Raw genomic sequence first — 21987 nt, 5'->3', positions numbered from 1 at the left:
TGTTGAGCTCGCTCAAAAAGCAGTGAATTGACCTGGGTTTGGGCGGGGTTCCAGAGCTGCGCACGATTCCCAACGCAACAAAGGGGGCAGGGAGCGGCTCGTTGGCGATCGCGCGCTCCGCGTTGTGACGGCGTTCGGCTCACAGCTGCTTGGAAGCGCACACTGAATGGACAGGGTTGCGTCTGCTCGCGTTACCTCCGCTCGGAGGCTGTGCCTTGTGCAGTCGCTCGACAAGCACCTTGCCGGACGTGCAGCGCACTCGGAGCTCTGCGAGAGCGGCAGCTACTCACACGAGCAGCGCACCACTTGCACCTTGCCGGAGCAGAAGCCGAGTCTCTTTTTCCCAGTGGAAGTTCTTGAATAAGGATTCCTCGACTTGAACCGCATGGGGGCGGGGGAGGCACCTGTCTTGCAGTTGATGTCTCAGCGGGACAAAAGAACCCATCATTCCAACGGTCACTTCAGTTGTAAATAGCATCACCATGGGCAATGTTAATGCAGGGTGTAGTCACTCCCTTTCTCTTAATCACCATCCACATGCGGGGTTCTTATCTTCCCCCTCTCCGCGATCCTCCCTTTTGTGACTCCTTTCGGAGTTCCACGCATTTGTAAGGTTGGTCACCACCAGGTCGCCCCGTTCCCATGCGCTGAGCGGACACAGAGGCGGTCGCACAGAGGGGGCAACAATTCTCAAAGTTAATCTGAACAAACTCTTTGGTTCTTTCGGTAAAGTCACGTAGGTAGAAAATAATAGATCACGACGTTTCAATCGCAACGCAAGCGACCGTCATCAGGTGAGACAATCACAGCAGGGAAACTGCTGAAACAGGATTCCTGCAGTCACGAAAGCTTCAAATCCAGATTCATCTTAACATTTATGCACTTTAAAAAGGTGCGTGTACTTCAAAACGCCCATATGTGCAGCCAACCGCGTTGTATTATTAAGTTCTGGAAATAACAAACGCCACGACGCACTCGTCAGCAACACCGTAGCCTTTCGTTGCAACGTGTACACGCACACACACATATTGTGTGTGTGTGTGTATATATACGTGTATATACACACATTGTGTGTGTGTATATATACGCGTATACACGTGTACACACACACATTGTGTGTGTACGTGTGTATATACGTGTATACACGTGTACACACACACATTGTGTGTGTACGTGTGTATATATACGTGTATACACGTATATGTACACACACAATATGTGTGTACTTCACAGCGAGGAAATGGATAGAGAGGCCTGAGAGATGGGGTGCACGATAAGCGTTGGAGAGTGCTCGTTGCCATGTGGATGCAGGTAATCCTCGTGGCTCGCATTGGCGTGTGTCGCCCTCTGTGATCGTTTTCTTTTTCTTTCTAACAAACGCCGTCCCAGCGCTCTCGTCCGCCTGTTTACTTCGTCATTTTGATCCCTGGCCCTGCCCTCAAAACTGCCTGCCGTGAAATGGAAGTTACGTTTTATTTTTAAATACCGAGATTACTTCATCACAATTCAATTTGCTGGCTGGCTGCGTGGCTGCGTGCGACCTACGGAGAGAAAACCTCGGGTTAACGCGTCAAGGACTGCACTTCATGCAGGGTGCGACGCGGTGACTCGTCTGAGAGTGCCCGGTCTCTCGCCAGAGCTCGCAACCCTTTGGCTCTTCAGTTGAAATCAAGTTGAGCTGGAGGTGATTCGGTTTGACCCGGGGAGAAATCGGTAGGACCAAAGATGGGAGCGTTGCCGCTGGCGAGAGTGACCTCGGCCCCGCCCAAAAAAATTACGGGAGCGAAACGACGGCAGAAGAAGTACGGCGAAGAAGCGAATAGAAATAAAACACAAAAGAAACTGTCCTGCGGGAAATTGACAACATTCTACGAACGTCAATCGGTCTTCCAACGATAATTTCCCCGTAGCGCAAGTTGGCAGGTAATTTTTTTTTTTACGGATCATAATTGCAATTAAGTTACGTAAAGGTGAAACAGAAATAGGGTGACTGTTTTACGAATATGTCAAAGCGGCAGGATACATGTTGAATGCAGTTGAAAGTGAAGTCACAAATAATTGACAGCTCGGCATCAAATTAGGATTTAAATGGGAGGGTAATTGAGGGCATGTATGGAGCGATGGGATTCCAGGTGTTTGGGGCATTCACTGAGTGAGATCCGTGTGAGTTTTGTGTCCTCAGTGCAGTGTTACTTTAGTGCTGTGGAGCATCTCAGATTGAAGGTTTTGTTCGTAAATAAACACGTTAGATATGTAACGGTCGGAGTTGTGTGTGTGTTTACGTAAAGATGAACGATATTTTTTTGTTGCTGAGCATTTCTGTGAAGTCTTGGGGGAGAGGAAATTCCTCATACTGGAAAACATCATGGAGCAAAGTGGAGATGACCCTCTTGAGGCTGCCGTGCCTCAAATATTGGATTGAAGAAGGCACCCCCTGTGAGTGGCTGGCTGAGGTGTGATCTGTTGAGGAAGTACTGAAGGTGATCCAGAGTTTGAGACCAGGAAAAACACCGGGCAGAGATGATCTCCCAAGCGAAATGTTGAGGGAGGGTGGCGTTTGTGCACAGACTGTCCTACATAACATTATAACAAGTGAACCACTGGACGGGTTCCGCAGGATTGGAAGGCTGCCCTGGTGGTCCCCCTCTTTAAGAAGGGGGACCGCACAGACTGTAACAACTACAGGGGCGTCTCACTCCTCAGTGTGCCGGGAAAGGTCCTGGCAAGGATTATACAACATCGCCTTGCGAAGGAACGCTGAGGAGAGGCTTGTGGAGCCACAATGCGGTTTCTGGAAAGGGCGGTCCTGCACAGATGTCATATTTTCTGTCCATCTGCTACAGCAGAGGTGTAGGGAATTCCAACAAGACCTACATCTCTGCTTTATTCACCTGGTCAAGGCCTATGATACCATCAGTAGGCCTGGGCTCTGGGTTGTTCTTTGTGCTTTCGGAGTCCCTGACCCTCTGCTCACGATCATTAAGGACCTTCATGATGGTGAGCGGGCCCGGGGAAACTACATGGCCGGGAGTCGGAGCAATTCCCTGTTCACCTTGGAGTGCGACAGGGATGTCCTTTTTCTCCTGCATTATTTAACATCTATTTCGACCACGTAGTTCGTGAAGCCTTCGATGGTTGTACCAGAGGAATTTCAATCTGGTACAGATACAATGGGAGGCTTTTCAATGCCCGGATGCGTTCAGGGGATGGCTCCCTATTGGTCCACCATATTATGAATGCCGATGATCTGGTAATTGCTGCCTCACTCAGAGGAGGAGTTGGAGACGCTGCTGCTGAACCTGGAGCTTGCCACTAAGAGATGGGGCCTTACCATCAGCCCCACCAAAACTAAGCACCTGCCTGGGTATTTTGTACCATTGGACACTCCACCCCCACAACTCCCAATTGATTGCTGGGCAGTTGTGGAGGGAGTGTAGAGTTTCCCATACCTGGGCAGTGTGCTCATGACCGGCTCCGGTTTGACAGCAGAAGTCTCACTCTGAATCAGTCGAGCGGCATTATCTTTTCATCAGTTGTGTAACGCTGTGTAGAAGCTACCTGGTCTGTCGCTCAGCACTAAGCTTCGGGTCTTCTCGGCCACAGTAATTTCCTCCCTTCCCTGCACTTGCGAAACATGGACCCCGCTAATGGAACATCTTCACCGGTAGGAAACATTTAGTCTGGCCTGCTTACGATCCATCCTGGGTTTAATCAGGCTGGATTGTGTGAGGAGCTCACAAATCCTTGAAAGATCTGGACAAAGTCCCATCTCCTCCGGCAGGCAAGGCTGCGTTGGCTGGGTCATGTAGCCCGCATGCCCAGCTATCGCTTGCCTAAACAGCTTTTGTTCGTCTGGAAAAAGGGGGCTAGATGGGCGCGGCACAGGCTGGAGAGGAGATGTGGTCCAGAAGGATCTGCAGCTGAGTGGACTTGCCGATGACTGGTACCAGCGGTGTCAAGATCAGTCTCTGTGGATGAGGCTCGTGAAGGACGCAGCTACTGGGCAATTGGAGGCAGTCGCCCTCCAACAGCAACGGAGGGCAGAGGAGCGACGCTCACAACAACGAGCGGAGCCCCGGGAGGCTAAAACACAGCAAGTTGGCACAGTAGGGGGCACAGGTGGTGCATCGGCCACTCATCTCGATCAGTCGACCCATGGCACCTGGGTCTGCCCCGTGACCTCCTGCCAGCGGGCGTTCGACACTTCACGTGGCCTCAACGTGCACATAGCCTGGCACAAGCACCATGGTGATGAATGGCGGTTGTTGTAGTAAAGATGAAATTCGCTCAATGACACTCCCTCCTAGTTTAAAGGAGGAGATAACCGGTCTTGAATGTATAAGATCAGTCATAAGTGAAGCAGTTTGCTTGTAAGGTGAAGCATGTGGCACAACGGAAGGATTTGGCAAAATCAAAAGTAGCTTTCAAGATCACAGCGACTTTACTATACAGCTCTGTTTCAGAAGCGTGACATCAGCTCAGCCTCAGAGAGGCAGCAGCTTTGGTTGCTCACCCTCTCGGCGCACGCCGTGGGTGAATCGTCCATTGCATATTTTTTGTTACGTGATGAAGCCATTCTTGTCGTTTGCAAATGACGCCCACAGGATTGTGATCGAGACAAAACATTTGGGGGCACTTCCTCTTTGTCTGCACGGCCGCGAGTTGCAAAGCCGGCGGTAATAATGGCGCAGCGCGTCGTCGGATCGAAAGCAAGCTCCCCCACGCTCGCGGTGCACTCGCTGATCTCTGCAAGGACGGAGTCAGTATGCGCTGAAGTTGTTCTACATAGAATGTTTAATTGTAGACGGTATACAATTTGGAGGAACAAAACTGATGACGAAAACATATCAAACAAAGCAAGTTTCATCAAAAATACAATTCTGCAAATGAGGCGAGCAAAAAAAAGAGAACAAATTCTCATCGAAAGCCCCAGACCGCTGGGGGGTGGAAGTTGTGGTGAATGGGTAGTGCCGCGCCAGCAGTAGCCCTGCGCGATCCGCGTGCTCAGCAACCCGAGGTCGATTCCCGCTTGCGGCCAACAGGAGTGGCGATTATCCTGAAGCGAGCCATGTGCTTCCCCTTGGTCGACCCAACCGTAACTGTCTCTTCCCGTATCGGCGCGTAAACATCAGCGCCAGGGAGACGCAAGACGGCCAGGCGTGTGTGCTCGCCGGGCCCCCACACCGCCCACTGTTGCGCCGCGCAGGCCTTAACGGGCGCTCGCAAACGGCGCTCGCCCCCGACAGGCTGCGCCGGGGCTGGCGGTGCCCACCGTGACGGGCGACTGCGCGAGAGAAGCCGACGTCCGGGTCGCTGATGGAGCCGACGCTGCGATGCACGGCCCACGTTCTTTCGGTCGAGCCAGGGGAGTCCACCCCAGCAGGCAATCACTATAGGCGAGACGCAGCGGCCGAGAGCAAGGCTTCCTTCCTCTACGCTTTTTTTCTTTTCAAATGAAATGCCGAGGCAACGAGTCCGTGATTAAAAAAAGAATGTGTAATAAAATAAACAAGCTGACTGCACCTCATTTCGATTTATCTGTCCCTCCATGTAAAACAATTCAAGCATTTTGGTTACACATCCCATAAGCCACACGGCCTTCCGGGAGTGCATAATTTTAACAGCATTGATTCAACACGAGGAAAACTCTGGACCGGTTTGGACATTGTCTCATCAGCAGCCAGGCTCGCTTGAGTCAATGGTGGTATAGGCAAGGAATCTCTCTTAGATTTGGGTCCTGATTCAATGCAATCTTGCATTATATATATTTCGCAATGACAGTTAACAGACCAGTTTTCGTATCCAATATGACTTACGAGATAATTTTGGGCTGGGGCCACGTAGTGATGTGGCCACCACTTGGACAGGCGCCGACTTGTTATCGTCATCTCGTCTACCGCCGAGTTGAGGAAGGACTCTCGCAGCCAAATTCGGCACATATTTCCACGACGCTTCACTTGGAACTGTGTCGTGCCTCTTCGAGTCGAGGTCTGGAAACCAGAAAAAAACACGTGACCTGAACCGGCTTCTTAAATAGGCGTCGAGACATTTATTTTGCCGTGAACCCTGCAACCGGAGTTTGATACCGGGCCACAGCTGACAATCGATGCTGGCGAGCTGCCGGGTTTTCCAGTTCCAAGCAAAACCATGTGATGCGTAACAAAGCAGTAATTTGCAACGTGCTGTATCGTGCCCAGTGGCGCTAATGATTAGTCTGTGTTGTAGTAAACTGTGTGTGGAGCGTCAAGCCCCTCGGCCGTGAGCCGTTTACGACACCGATGACCCCACGCTGACCACCGCTCCTTGACCAAGAGCGGTCCTGACGTCGGCTCGCCCGGCTCTAATGGCTCTGCGGGGTCGGCGGTGGGGGGGTGCGCTGTTTGTGTTTTTCAGCTTCTCGAGTGGATCGAAGGCAAGGAGCGGAACATCCGCGCCTTGCTGTCCACTCTGCAGACCGTGCTGTGGGAGGGCGAGTCCAAGTGGCGGCCGGTCACCATGGCCGACCTGGTCACGGCCGGCCAGGTGAAGCGAGTCTACCGCAAGGCGGTGCTCATCGTGCATCCTGACAAGGTGACACACACGCACGCACGCACACAATTTTTCGGCTTCCCCCGTGTAGTCTACACAGCCTGCTGGGGCAAAGGCCATTCGTGAATGACTATTAAGGCCGCCACTCCCTTAATAGTTGCCAAGCATCCACCGAGGAGATTCTTGGCACCGGTTGCGATATTTGTCACCGATGGGTTTGAGCGGGAATCGAACTCCGGTAACCGGGGTTCGTAGCACAATGCGCTAACCAATCTAAATTTGAAGTTTTCGTGACTGCAGGGATCCATACTCTTTGGTTCTTTGGGTAAAGTCACGTAGTAGGTATAAAATAAAATAAATGAAATCACAACGTTTCGGGCGCAACACAAGCGTCCGTCATCAGGTGGGACAACCACAGCAAGAAACAATTGCTTAAGTGGGCAAAAGGGCTGCCGTGACAAGAGGCTATATAGGTAAGGGAGGGGGGGAGGAGCCAGGGAGGAGAGATAGAGAGGGGGGTGTGGGGTAGGGAAAGTGGAGCGCTGCCAGAGGGATTATGAGCAAGGCAAAATGCCGGGGAAGTGGGCGGGGCTGGGAGTGGGAGGCTGAAGAAACTGGAGATGCGGATATGAAGGCAACACCATAAAGCAATTAAGGTTTTACCTGGTTAATAACATCCTTCCAATGATTGCACAATTTGTATCCATCTTTTCGGTTGAAGTTATGTCTGTTTATATATCTGGATGGCTTCATGAACAAACCTTTGATAGTAGCCCGAAGGTTTGCAGAGTACCTTGGTCTCGGAAAAAACAATATCATGCGAGCCCACAGCGTTATAACAATGGTCAGCCACGGCGGAGGTATTGGTTCTGCCGTGTTTCAGATCTGACTTGTGCACGCGAACACGGTCCGAGATATGTCGTTTCGTTTCCCCAATGTAACAGCCACCACAGGTGCAACTTAGTTTGTAGACACCCCAGGGTATTGCATGTCAGAAATGACATCTTTCACAGATGGGATTAGATCACGGATTTTGTGTACTGTACTGAATCGGACCTGGATCTTGTGTTTGTTTAAGATTTTGGAAATCTTTTTGGTAACGCCTGCTGTGTATGGTAACATGAGTAACGTGATGGTTTTGATCGGCGTCTCAGGGGGTTGTTTCTCACCATGGTTGGAGACGCCGATCAAAACCTTAACTGCTTTACGGCGTTGCCTTCATATCGACATCTCAAGTTTCTTCTTCAGCCTGCCACTCCCAGCCCCGCCCACTTAGCCCCCCCCCCCCCCCCCCGGCATTTTGCCTTGCTCTTAATCCCTCTAGCAGCGCTCCACTTTCCCTACCCCACACCCCCCTCTCTATCTCTCCTCCCTGGCTCCTCCCCCCTCTCTATCTCTCCTCCCTGGCTCCTCCCCCCTCTCTATCTCTCCTCCCTGGCTCCTCCCCCCTCTTTATCTCTCCTCCCTGGCTCCTCCCCCCCTCTCTTACCTATATCGCCTCTTGTCACGACAGCCCTTTTGCCCACTTCAGCAATTGTTTATTTCTGTGGTTGTCCCACCTGATGACAGACGCTTGTGTTGCGCCCGAAACGTCGTGATTTAATGCGCTAACCACTAGACAAAGGCAAAGGGGCAGGGAGGTACGGGCTTCAGAGGACTGAGGGGAGGGGCTATGGGCAATGGCGGAGCCAGGGTTTTCAGCTAGGGGGGGCAACCCCTCCAGCAATGAAAATGATAGAGGAGTTGTTAGTAAGTAAGGAGTTGTTAGTAAGTAAGGAGTTGTTAGTAAGTAAGGAGTTGTTAGTAAGTAAGGAGTTGTTAGTAAGTAAGGAGTTAGTAAGTAAGGAGTTGTTAGTAAGTAGTTGTTAGTAAGGAGTTGTTAGTAAGTAAGGAGTTGTTAGTAAGTAAGGACTTGTCCCTTGCTTTTTATTCGACGCGTGTGCGGTGATGGTGCAGCCATCGATCGAGGGTCGAATTCGAACCGCGTTGTGTGATCGGCATCGCGCTCGCTGAAGGTGAATGCCTTCAGGGAAGTCGTGGACTCTGTATACGCAACTGCGCACAATTCTGTGAGTCACTTTTAACAACTGCTTTGCCGTTACTTATTGCCAATTATGGACTCGGGCTATTGTCCTATCATCTCATAGAGTCCCTGGCACATAAAAATCTGCTACACAGTGGCAGTGGGGGTCGCAAAATGCCAATTTATTACTAATAAACCCAAATTATCCGATTGAAATGAGGGATTTCGATCGGATCATTGGGGGGGCACATGCCACCCCACCCCCCCACTGGCTCCGCCAGTGGCTGTGGGGGATATGTGAAGGGGGGGGGGGGGCACAGAAGAGGCGACGTTTCTGCTCGGCTGCTAGGGAATGCATTAAAAGCAATCTAGACCCAGACCGTCATTATTAGAAGACTCGTGACACTATTGTTGAGAGAGAAGTGCAGTTGAAGCGCATTTTCAAGAAATGTTGACTCAAATGGGAAGTGCAGCAATGCGCAAAAAATAAAACCATAACATCACGAAACCAACACACGGGACAGAACATAAGAAATGCAAAACGGGCAAATACAAAGGAGACGTTTGTTATTTTGAAATGGATAATCCATTGAGACTGTTTAACTTCTTGGATCGCAAGGAGGTGTGTTGCGACACACGTACAGCAAACACGTCACGACACCGCACGCACGTGCAGCGTTAAGTATACAACTCGTAGAGGCGCACGTTCAAAGAGAAGTCGGGGCGGAGTTCGCTCAAGATTCAGGAGCGACCCAGCGCGCGCGAGCATCCACGGCGCCATCGCGCGCATTCATAACAACACGTGAGCGCGCACAGCCGGGCCGTGTGGAACGATCCCTAGCACTGACACACGTTGCGCATGCGTGTTCTCGCTGCTCGACTAATTAAATACGGCAAGCTTTAGCTTTTGTACGCGTGCGTATGTTGAACTTCTTACGCACAGTACGGGGCCAACCGTGCTAATCGGAGGTGCGGGGGAAGGACAAGAAACTCATCACAAAAAGCAGTTTTATCGAAATGAGTTTTTTTTCAATCTTGATTTAAAAGTGCATTGTTGCAGTGGCTTGTTAATGCGTGGTGTTTCGCACTCCATGGCGTTTTCGCCACGATGCGGTTCTTCTAACGTCAAACGTGCGCACCGTGATGACGCGGAACACGCACCGTTATTACGTGTTTTCCTGAGCGGTTGTTGACGCACTACTTTCTTGAGCTGCGGTGGCTGTGCAGAGTGATACGGTATGCGGAATGATACAGAAACGCGGCAGCATATCCCCCAGTTATTTGTCCCGCCATCTCACTGCGTGTGCGTAGTAGCACATCGCAACTCGCCAAACTTTAACGTTACATTATTTATGGGGACGTTTTTTTCGCTTAAAGCGTTTTTCCCTTAACGCGGCACTTTACAGGAACGCATCCTTCCCGCGCTAAACGAGGACTCGCTCTAAGTCGCGACTTGTGACGCGCCTGTCCTGCCCTAACCGTGATGCCGTAACCTCGCGCGCGTCTTTGCAACTGACGCCGTCGCGGAAATCCGATTAACCAGCGAGATGCGAACCCCCCCCCCCCCCCCTGTGACCCCCTTTGACCCTTTGCAGGCGACGGGGCAGCCCTACGAGCAGTACGCCAAGATGATATTCATGGAGCTGAACGACGCGTGGGCAGAATTCGAAAACCAGGGACAGCGCTCGCTCATGTAGCACGGTGCACGCGTCCGGCTGACGGGCACGGAGGCTCCGATCTCCGTGGTCTTGGCGCGGTTTGATGCGTAACGCGTGCGATGAGCCGCGCGATCACCTGCCGCGGAATGAGTGAGACTGCGGGGTGTAAATATAATGGTAGCACGTGCGGCGGGAAGTTAAAACATTTCCAAGAAATCGGGAATTGCGGGACACTCGCCTGCGAGGCTCGCTGCTACTGCTGCCACGGCAGCTGCTGTCGGGGGGGGGGGGGGGGTGGAATTAGTATTTTTTTTTACTTCCACATTTCCTCCGGAACGATGTTGTTAATGCGTACGTACGGGACTCGCGCAACACGCACAGTCCGAGTCTCCTCGATGTGGCATACACTGTGTGTGGTTAGTATACCGGTATATACGCTTATAAAATACCGTTTAGCGTGCGGAGGTGGTGAAAGAGCAAGAGAAGTGTGGTGCGAGTGACGTGTAACGTAACCCGTGGCAGACCGTGGCAATATCCCTGCTGCCTTCTCCTGATCCACTTTCCCAAACGGTGACGCGCAGATCGGTGCGTCGCGCAGCCTCCGACGGAACAACTTTGGAATGCAATCGGTCCGATGGTCGTTGACGTGATTTGTGGGACAGGCTTCTATCTGTGTCGCGTTATATATTTTTTCACACGCTTTATAATTTATCTCATCACGACTTAACCTTTCGGGGGGGCGGGGGGGGGACGACGACCCTCTTTTGTAAAGTCGGGCAAACAGATTTGAGTTACCTCCTCTGCGAATGACATCAGAATTAAATCGGTCAAATGGTCGTTGGAGTTTTTTGGTGGGACAGGGTTCTTTAGAGGCCTCGTGTTGTTTTACACGTGATAATTTATCTCACCGCAACTTAACCTTCTCATAATTGTTTTGGAAAGTCGGGCAAACGGATGACGTCGGAGTTCATTCGCGTGCACACACAGCCATGCGAGCCACTGTCGTGTAAAGTTGTGAACCTTGTCGGCGTGATGGGCCTTGCGTCGCGGGACCGGCTCCTGTGAGACGTAGATCCGGCGGTACGAGTGCCAACGGCACGTGCAGTCGGCACAGGCGATCGTCGTTGCTTCGCCAACATCAAACCACCACGCTCAACTGCAGCTGCTTCTGCGCCCGTGGATGTGAAAACTACGAACTGGACTCCCAAGCAAGCGGAAATTTTCGCCGACCGCAATCAGCAGCATCGCTCGGATGGTCGATCAACGTCCGCTCGTCGCTGGAGCCGAGCCACTGAACCCAGCGCCCCCCCGCTCCCCACCCCAACCCGCAGGTTTTGGGGCGATAGCGGCGATGCGGGTGGCGCTGCTGGGAGTCTTAACCTGACAGCGCTGGCACGGAGCGGGGGCGCCAACTGCGGCGTGCAAGCGATGGAGCGAAACACCGAGTGGAGGAGCCCGGCCGACGAGACGTTGCAACAGCAACGGTCGAATCATCGCAGTCACCTGCACACGAGTCGGACGCGCATTATTTTTAACGAGCGAGCGATTAACACGACCTATTTAGCCGCCGCTTAGGTTTTTGCATCGCACTTCCTGCAACCCCACCCCCTGTCACCGTGGTGTCATTCCTTCGTGGCGTGTTGTGCCGTAAACGTAGCAGCGAGCCTGATAGATGGTTACGATGTACGTTTGACCGTCGGGCCGGCTTGCACGCATCTGCCAAACAAAGCTGCTGGGTGGGATGAGGGTGGCGGGGGTGGGTGGCAACCTCTAGGAACGTAAGCAGAGCGGTCGGGCGCAGCCGTAGCCGGTTGAACCGAGCTCTCCTGGGACAGTTTGTGGTCTCCTCTAACAAAAGCCCACGGGAATGTAAAAGCATCAGTCTTGGAAGTGGTGTGGTGATAATTATTTCACGATTGGCAAACACCGGGACTTTTGAAGCCCTGGGAAGACCCGCAGGTTTCCCAGCAGGGCCGCCACCCCAAAAAGAAGACGATCCTGGGAAAACCAGGACGGGTGGTAACCCCGGGTTAGTGTGCGGGGGTGGGGTGGGGGGGGGGGTGTGCTGTCTTGGGTGTGGGGACGTGGGAGATGAGGCGGCCATCCCCACACCAATCTGGACGAGGTGGGGCAGGGCAAGCTTGTGGCCTCTCGGTGGCCTCCTTCATGGGCCATTTTGGCTGACCCTCGTGGATCTTCGTAGCGGAACGACCCCCCCCCCCCCCCCCGCCAACTCCGAGGTCGTTTCCGTGCGTCCGACCCCCGATGGAAAGAAACTCGACTCGAGCTCTCGGACGGTGTCGCGTTGCGTAACGCGCTTCCGGCGGAAGAGCGGGCGTTTTTTTTATTTTTTATCAAGAACCGAGTTTCTTCAGAGAATTTCTTTACGTCGCAATACTTTGTCGTTGTGGTTTCGACACGGTTCCGTGGTGAATGGAACGGTATTTTGAAGGGAGAGAGCGTGGACGTGCGCCAAGGTCGCACGACTGAGCAAACGCCGACGGCAAGTTTCGCTTTTTTTCCCCACCACTGCCTACGAAACCTTGGTCGAGGACGCCGGGGCCGGCCTCGCGCGGCTCGCTCGGCTCGCTCCGTCCATTCGTTGCGTCGAGCAAAGCCTCGTGGTCGCTGCGCGATCCGGCCGAAGGATCATTTCACGGTAGGGGTTGAGTTCCCCCAAATTATGGATGAATTTGAAAACTGCAAACAATGGGGCCTGAAATTATTTTTGTTTTCGGATTCGAACAAAAGTTGAATGGCGAATGACGTCGAGCTCTCGGCGTCGCTTCCCGGGCACAGAGCGGCGCAGTCACGCGATGCAAATTAATCTGAAATAAGATCACATGTAGGCCTCGCTCGATCTAAACTCCAAAGTTTTGAATCGAGACGCTCGTCCCCCGTGACTCGCGCCGCGATCATGAACGCAACGCAGCGCAGTTACGGGGCGGAATCGTGCACGAATTTATCACCCCGTAAAAAAAAAAGGGGTCCGCTTGTGCTCGGCAGCGAGCAGATCAGGGGACGAGTGAAGGTCGGCAAGCCGACTTTACGCGAATAACCCCTCGGAGTTTCCCAACCAAGGTACAGTTAGCTGCCATTCCACAGCAACGTTTTACGAGCTGCGTTTAAAGTTATATTGTCACGGGGGGTGACAATATAACTTTAAACGCAGGGGAAACTCGAGAATGCAAATTCGCAGGCATTTAGCGCTTTAATTCCACGGCATTGGCAGCATTTGCTTGACGGGCTACGCACACTGCTGATGTGGGAGAATTAAACTGGTCTCGAGTTCACATTCTTAACCAAACGATGCATTGGTTCAGAAGGCTGAAATGCTGACGGACTCGATACGTTCTATATTTTTGGGTAAACATGAGCCGCAATTGCCACCAAGGCGACGCATGCATTTTTTTTTGGACACATCCCTTTTTTTTTGGTCTGGGCGACCTGTTTTTGCCCTGCCGATGCCTTCGTGCGGGAAGGAGCGCAGGCTGCGGGCGTGCCGCGAGTGTCGCACTGGCAAGGAAGCGCGCACCGAGTGGTAGACGCGTCGTGAATCGATCGTGGTGATGACATTGTTCAAAGTCGCAAGGTCAATAGTCGAATCGCGGAAGCACTCCTTATATTTAACGGACTTGGCCCAACGTCCCAAAAGCAGGGGGCAGCTCTTGGAAAAGAGCCCTCGAGACTCGGCTGCTTCCCCGGCCCAACAATTTCCCGTGACCAAATTGCGTTGAGCGTGTCCCACCTTTGGCACGGTTGAGCGTCCTGAGAGTGCCCGCATAGGCGTTACGACCACCACCGTGGGATTAGCAGGGTGTTGTAGGTGCCGGGATGTCAGGTGTGACCACGAGACGCCACCCACCCCCCCCCCCATCCCCCCAACCTGGCAGACTCGGAACGGAACAAAAATATTGAATTTTAGAAGCAGCAATCCATCATAAGTGAAAGGTATCCAAGATGCGGTGTGACGGCTGCGGATATCTTATCTTGGGTCGCTGGTAGACTGGGGGGGGGGGGGGGGTGTAGGCGGTGGCAGCGCGAGTGTGACTTGTAACGACGTCCACCAAAGTGAAAGCTGCCGTGGATGCGGTGTGCAGGCGGTGGAAATTCCCTTTTATCAGGATCACCGGACGTCTTGGCACATTGAGCCGGCCCGTGTGAGTGCGTGTGGACGTGACCTAATCGCGACGGTGTGACACGGTCCATTGCTCGTGTGCGATCGCGACCGAGTGCCAAAGTGGCCGTCAACCTTCCACAAGCGTAATGCTGCTTTTTGTCGGGGTTAGATCGCGTAAATATATAATTGTGTTGTTAAACCCGCCACCACCCGACACGGCCAATTAGTGAGGTTTGTCACGCAAACAGAATGTGCCAATTCGTTACTGGTACAGCAACACCGGTGTGTTGGAGGGCAAAGCCCCAACATTTACAAACTGAGTACGACGTTTCGCGAATAATTACAACTAGCTTCCATCAGGCGACAGCAAGATTTGTGATCTGGCTGTCGTACTCAGATTGTAAATGTTGTGGATTTGCTCTCCTTACTAATTGGCTGTGTCGGGTGGTGACGGGTTTTACGACACATATTCACATATTCATGCGATCCAACCCAAAAAAAACTTGTACTATGGATGGTCGCGAAAGCCGCCGACTCCGTGTTCAACTTTACACAAGCGACCAGCGGAAGAGAGGAGAAACGGGGGAGCAGAAGCTGACCTCATGGTTAGCGCTAATTGTCCCTCTGGGGGGGGGTGGTTGGGCGAGGCGTGTAACGATTAATCGATGACAGCCTGCGACTGGACTCTAGATACAGGCGTCAAGCGTCACGAGCTGTTGCCGTGTTTTCACGCTGCGAGGCGCATCCCCCCCCAACCCCCATGCATTTCAAAGCGAAGGCGGTGAGGAGTGCGTCTTATAATCCGGTGAACATGGGGATTGTCCCTTTTGTGCGAAGGGTATGGCCCAGAGCCCTCCCGAGGTGGGGCACGGCGTCCGGGGCCATCCATTGAGTACGTGCGCATGGAGGGGGGAGGGGGGGGTTAACCCAAATGCGTACGCTTGCGTATGGGGGGTCTACTGACAATGCGTACGCATAGGAAACGGGGGGGGGAGGGGTGAAGCCTCGATAATAATTTGTCTACATTGGCCTTAAAATGAGTTCGATAGTCCGGCGGTGGACTATCTGTTTGCTTAAACACGTTAATATTATTAATCCTTGATCGTTTCTGCGTGGATTAAATATCGACCGTTCTATAGGATTCGTGGGGGGGGGCGGAGGGGTGTAAAAAGTCTGCGTGCGTACAGGGAGGGGGGGGAGCGGTCAAGTTTTGACAGATTTTTGCGTACCTACTAAATGGATGACTCCTATCGGGGCGACTGCCCCGGGCCCCGTCCTTGGGGGTGGGGAGGCCGTGCTTTGACTTCACGGTGTCCGATGTTTAAACTTACAGTTTAGTTTGAAGGCGTCTGTGGGCCCACACAGTTGGAATTTGCCGTGAGCCCCTGCAGCGACCCGTTAGCCGTCTCTGGACATATATATCGTGCTCATGCGGGGGGGAGGGGGGGGGAACTACAAATCCAGACAACAATAAAATGTGAAAACAATACAAAGGAGAGAGAAGGTCATCATCGAGTCATCCAATCAATCCAATCACATGTTTTTTGTTGTTACCGGGATCGTGACGCTCTATGGGGGGGGAGGGGGGGTTATCTGCACTGTGAAGTGCCGAAGCGATTAAGGGGGGGGGTGGGGAGGGAACTGTGGAGACGGCAGGGCGAATTCCTTGCTCGATCGAGCATTGATTTATCTTATCTTGAGCCATCGGTTCTCATCTATTGAGGCATCAGTGCCCATGGAGGCATCGGTGCACATCGATGCCTCAATATTGAGCCATCGGTGCCTCAATATTGAGCCATCGGTGCCTCAATATTGAGCCATCGGTGCCTCAATATTGAGCCATCGGTGCCTCAATATTGAGCCATCGGTGCCTCAATATTGAGCCATCGGTGCCTCAATATTGAGCCATCGGTGCCTCAATATTGAGCCATCGGTGCCTCAATATTGAGCCATCGGTGCCTCAATATTGAGCCATCGGTGCCTCAATATTGAGCCATCGGTGCCTCAATATTGAGCCATCGGTGCCTCAATATTGAGCCATCGGTGCCTCAATATTGAGCCATCGGTGCATGCAGGCATCGGTGCCCATCTATTGAGGCATCGGTGCATGCAGGCATCGGTGCCCATCTATTGAGGCATCCGTGCCCAACTCCCATTTACAGCCCTGCCAGTGCGTTCTCAGTGGTGGAAAGTCCACATTCCGGAGGGGCAACGTATCCACACAATCCGGTAAGCACGGTTGGCTACGTACGGTGCGAAATACGTTCTAAAGATATAGGACACCTACTGTTAACTTCTTCACAAAGTGGTGCTTATTTGATCGACCTCGGAGGGGGAGGGGGGATTTATTGGGTTGAGTCAACCCTCACCTAATAGCTTGCTCCTACTACCCGATGTCCAGACCTGGTGTTATTTCGCTTTTGAGCCAATGTTCGCTTGTGATGGTGGTGATGTGATGGCACGCGACCAGAGGGAGAGTTTCATCATCACTGATGATTGAGCATCAATTGATTAATTCCCACCGAGCAATCTTGCAGTCGGACTTTTCTGCCCCCCACTCTCTCTCTCTCTCTGTTCACACCCAAAACAGCTTTACACGCAACTTCTTTGATTTTTTTTGTACAATTTTGACATTCCTGTGTATATATACGATAGAGTCTACGTGTGTGTGTGTGGTGGGTACGTTTGTCCTAAGTATTCCGGATCCTAAATAAACAATAAAGACAAGTAATAAAATACCTGGTGTGCGAGATGACAGCAGAGCAAAGTGGCTCTGCGTGGATCTGTTGAGTGTTGTATTGTCAGAGTGTTTGGCTGGTCGAAATGTCCACGTGATAAGCCACTTCGTTGGGCTTCCATTTGTGATCGCCAGGTCGCGTCTGAAAAAAAAAGCTACACAGCTCAGCGGGACCTGACCTGGTAAAATAAAGACAATAGTTTAAATTCGTCTAGTTTTAGTATTTCCTCGGGTGCTTGGTGGGATTTTTCCGAGCACAGTCCTCGGGTTTTCCACCCACGTGGAACGAAATGCTCGTGGAGTGACGCGCGGAATTGGCCAAACATCTCAAATGTGGCAGGAGCCTCCTGGAAATTAATCCTGAGCCGCGGTGAGATGGTTTTTCCTAGGTCAATTAATGTGAGAGTTGGATGCGAGATCGTCTGGAGCGGTGGCGCAGTAGTTGGCCAACGAAGGCTGTGGATCCGGCGACCACCGCTGGCATCGGTGGTGAGTGATACCCGAACGAATTATTTTAGCTGGCCGCCTACGGGAACTTGCACTCACCAGCATGGTGGGAGTAAGGTCAATCAACCTCCGTTTATTTCATTTCATTTATTTGGTATAGCCCTTTGAGCCATTCGGCTCCCAATACCGTGACCCACGGCATTGGGAGGCCTTCATCCAGCAGTGGTTTGTGAAGGAGATGTCAATAATTCTGATTCTGGAGGAGAGTTCCCCCTCCCCCCCCCCCTCTTGCCTGACCCAACATGGTTCTGATAAATACATGTACGTATGAATGAACAACGAACGTCAACATTTTGTTCAATGCTGCGAGGTTATATCCCAGCGAGCCAAGTGACCGCAAGCGAATACAAACTAAAGTAGACGAACGCTCTGTCGGCTCCTCTTGGATCCCCTCGCCCCCTGCATTGTGTCACGAGATCTTGGAGTTTAGAGAGAGAGAGGGCTTTTGGCGTCGCTCGCGCTCTCCGCATGGACTTGAATGTCGTCGTTTTTACATTGGCAGATTATACACGTGGTTATTCACCGCTACGACTCTCACGAGTTTATAATTCGACGCGTTTATAAATCACACCCCCACCCCGGGACATTGGCACGTAACACCCCCCCATACCCCCCCCCCGGGGTCCCCGTCAGCTCCCGTTTGGGTTAATCTCCCCCCCCCCCCCCCCTCCATGCGTACGCTCACCGGAGCGCCTTGCATGGAAATCTGTCTTCATGATGTTACAACTTGTATATGATATATACTAGCGGGAAGTACCCGGCGTTGCCCGGGGGAAAAATATATTTTAAAACATAACATATGCATACACAAGTACTAAACTCGTGTGAAAGCCCGGCGTGCCGTTTGTCTGTCCATTTGCCCGTCAACAAAATGATAAGAGGCTTGCAGAGGTCCAAAAAGTTATAGAAATTGGGGGGGTAAATAGTTGATCTAAAAAGTTTCCATAAATTGTCGACTCCTCAAAAAAAATTCCCCCGCGTAAGCAAATATACCTCCACACCCTCCATAAAATAATGCGAGTAGTATCTACTGACTCTATAGTAGTATCTACTGACTCTATAGTAGTATCTACTGACTATAGTAGTGTCTACTAACTCTATAGTAGTAACTACTGACTATAGTAGTATACACTGACTACAGTAGTAACTACTGACTCTATAGTAGTATCTACTGACTCTATAGTAGTAACTACTGACTATAGTAGTATCTACTGATTCTATAGTAGTATCTACTGATTCTATAGTGTTTACTGACTATAGTAGTATCTACTGATTCTATAGTAGTATCTACTGATTCTATAGTATTATCTACTGATTCTATAGTATTATCTATTGATTCTATCGTAGTATTTACTGACTATAGTAGTATCTACTGACTATAGTAGTAACTACTGACTCTATAGTAATATACACTGACTACAGTAGTAACTACTGACTCTATAGTAGTATCTACTGATTCTATAGTATTATCTATTGATTATATAGTAGTATTTACTGACTAGTAGTATCTACTGATTCTATAGTAGTATCTACTGATTCTATAGTAGTATCTACTGATTCTATAGTATTATCTACTGATTCTATAGTATTATCTATTGATTCTATAGTAATATTTACTGACTATAGTAGTATCTACTGATTCTATAGTAGTATCTACTGATTCTATTATAGTATCTACTGACTATAGTAGTATCTACTGATTCTATTGTATTATCTACTGATTCTATAGTATTATCTACTGATTCTATAGTATTATCTATTGATTCTATAGTAGTATTTACTGACTATAGTAGTATCTACTGATTCTATAGTAGTATCTACTGATTCTCTAGTAGTATCTACTGATTCTATAGTATTATATATTGATTCTATAGTAGTATTTACTGACTATAGTATCTACTGATTCTATAGTATCTACTGATTCTATAGTAGTATCTACTGATTCTATAGTATTATCTACTGATTATATAGTATTATCTACTGATTCTATAGTAGTAGCTACTGATTCTATAGTATTATCTATTGATTCTATAGTAGTGAGTGTTGTCTCTGTGAGTGTTGTCTCTGTGTTGTCTCTGTGAGTGTTGTCTCTGTGAGTGTTGTCTTTGTGTTGTCTCTGTGAGTGTTGTCTCTGTGAGTGTTGTCTCTGTGAGTGAGTGTTGTCTCTGTGAGTGTTGTCTCTGTGAGTGAGTGTTGTCTCTGTGAGTGAGTGTTGTCTCTGTGAGTGAGTGTTGTCTCTGTGAGTGAGTGTTGTCTCTGTGAGTGAGTGTTGTCTCTGTGAGTGTTGTCTCTGTGAGTGTTGTCTCTGTGAGTGAGTGTTGTCTCTGTGAGTGAGTGTTGTCTCTGTGAGTGAGTGTTGTCGCTGTAAGTGAGTGCTGTCTCTGTGAGTGTTGTCCCTGTGAGTGAGTGTTGTCTCTGTGAGTGTTGTCTCTGTGAGTGAGTGTCTCTGTGAATTAGTGTTGTCTCTGTGAGTGTTGTCTCTGTGAGTGTTGTCTCTGTGAGTGAGTGTTGTCTCTGTGAGTGTTGTCTCTGTGTTCTCTCTGTGTTGTCTCTGTGAGTGTTGTCTCTGTGAGTGTTGTCTCTGTGAGTGAGTGTTGTCTCTGTGAGTGAGTGTTGTCTCTGTGAATGAGTGTTGTCTCTGTGAGTGAGTGTTGTCTCTGTGAGTGAGTGTTGTCTCTGTGAGTGTTGTCTCTGTGTTGTCTCTGTGAGTGAGTGTTGTCTCTGTGAGTGTTGTCTCTGTGAATGAGTGTTGTCTCTGTGAGTGAGTGTTGTCTCTGTGAGTGTTGTCTCTGTGAGTGAGTGTTGTCTCTGTGAGTGAGTGTTGTCTCTGTGAGTGAGTGTTGTCTCAGTGTTGTATCTGTGAGTGAGTGTTGTCTCTGTGTTGTCTCTGTGAGTGAGTGTTGTCTCTGTGTTGTCTCTGTGAGTGTTGTCTCTGTGAGTGTTGTCTCTGTGAGTGAGTGTTGTCTCTGTGAGTGAGTGTTGTCTCTGTGAGTGTTGTCTCTGTGAGTGAGTGTTGTCTCTGTGTTGTCTCTGTGAGTGAGTGTTGTCTCTGTGTTGTCTCTGTGAGTGAGTGTTGTCTCTGTGTTGTCTCTGTGAGTGAGTGTTGTCTCTGTGTTGTCTCTGTGAGTGAGTGTTGTCTCTGTGTTGTCTCTGTGAGTGAGTGTTGTCTCTGTGAGTGAGTGTTGTCTCTGTGAGTGTTGTCTCTGTGTTGTCTCTGTGAGTGAGTGTTGTCTCTGTGTTGTCTCTGTGAGTGAGTGTTGTCTCTGTGTTGTCTCTGTGAGTGAGTGTTGTCTCTGTGAGTGAGTGTTGTCTCTGTGAGTGTTGTCTCTGTGTTGTCTCTGTGAGTGAGTGTTGTCTCTGTGTTGTCTCTGTGAGTGAGTGTTGTCTCTGTGTTGTCTCCGTGAGTGTTGTCTCTGTGAGTGAGTGAGTGAGTGTTGTCTCTGTGAGTGAGTGTTGTCTTTGTGTTGTCTCTGTGAGTGAGTGTTGTCTCTGTGTTGTCTCTGTGAGTGAGTGAGTTGTCTCTGTGAGTGAGTGAGTTGTCTCTGTGAGTGAGTGAGTGTTGTCTCTGTGTTGTCTCTGTGAGTGTTGTCTCTGTGAGTGAGTGAGTTGTCTCTGTGAGTGAGTGTTGTCTCTGTGAGTGTTGTCTTTGTGTTGTCTCTGTGAGTGAGTGTTGTCTTTGTGTTGTCTCTGTGAGTGAGTGTTGTCTCTGTGTTGTTTCCGTGAGTGTTGTCTCTGTGAGTGAGTGTTGTCTTTGTGTTGTCTCTGTGAGTGAGTGTTGTCTCTGTGTTGTCTCTGTGAGTGAGTGTCGGTGTGGGAAGCGGTCGTGTCGCAGGCAGCGAGCTGCACTGCGCCGGCAACTCCGGCCGCCCCGGTTGGATTCCCGCACACGGCCCACTCCGAGATCATCTTGAACCGGTGCTGGTCTCCCCTAGGTCGACTCGGCCTCAAATAAGTAACTGGCGTTATGCGTAAACATCGCCGCAAACAGCACAACAGTTTACGAAGTGAATACGTGGATTAGTTGTCTGTGATGATGGTGGTGGTGGTGATGGCGGGGGGGTGTTGAGAAATCGTGGGGGGTGGAGAGTTGCGGAAGGTGGTGGGGGGTGGGGAAGGTGGTGGGGGGTGGGGAAGTTGGTGGGGGGTGGGGTGGGGGGTGGGGAAGGTGGTGGGGGGTGGGGAAGGTGGTGGGGGGTGGGGAAGGTGGTGGGGGGTGGGGGGTGTGGAAGGTGGCGGGGGGTGTGGAAGATGGTGGGGGTGGGGAAGGTGATGGGGGGTGTGGAAGGTGGTGGGGGGTGGGGAAGGTGGTGGGGGGTGGGAAAGGTGGTGGGGGGGTGGGGAAGGTGGTGGGGGGTGGGGAAGGTGGTGGGGGGTGGGGAAGGTGGTGGGGGGTGGGGAAGGTGGTGGGGGGTGG

At 50.9% G+C, this 21987-nt stretch overlaps 1 protein-coding gene across 2 annotated transcripts in view; it reads left to right on the top strand.

Moving 5' to 3' along the window:
• LOC116951930 (cyclin-G-associated kinase-like) overlaps positions 1-17067 on the top strand; it is a 61873-nt gene extending 44806 nt beyond the window's left edge. Inside the window, exons 27-29 of one of the 2 annotated variants that reach the window (XR_012946854.1) lie at positions 6394-6570; positions 10147-16426; positions 16465-17067. Coding sequence is in view for 1 of the 2 variants with exons in the window: in XM_032970798.2 (XP_032826689.1) it covers positions 6394-6570; positions 10147-10248 (279 nt within the window). In the remaining variant the exon portion in view is untranslated. Of the gene's footprint in view, positions 1-6393; positions 6571-10146 lie in introns of both variants that reach the window. The other variant, XM_032970798.2, reaches the window with a different exon arrangement.
• Positions 17068-21987: the final 4920 nt, after the last annotated feature.

The sequence above is a fragment of the Petromyzon marinus genome, chromosome 44 (assembly GCF_048934315.1).
Source record: "Petromyzon marinus isolate PM22_M1 ecotype Great Lakes invasive population chromosome 44, UKy_Petmar_22M1.pri1.0, whole genome shotgun sequence".
Classification (NCBI taxonomy): domain Eukaryota; kingdom Metazoa; phylum Chordata; class Hyperoartia; order Petromyzontiformes; family Petromyzontidae; genus Petromyzon; species Petromyzon marinus.
This window is presented reverse-complemented; position numbering and strand designations above follow the sequence as displayed.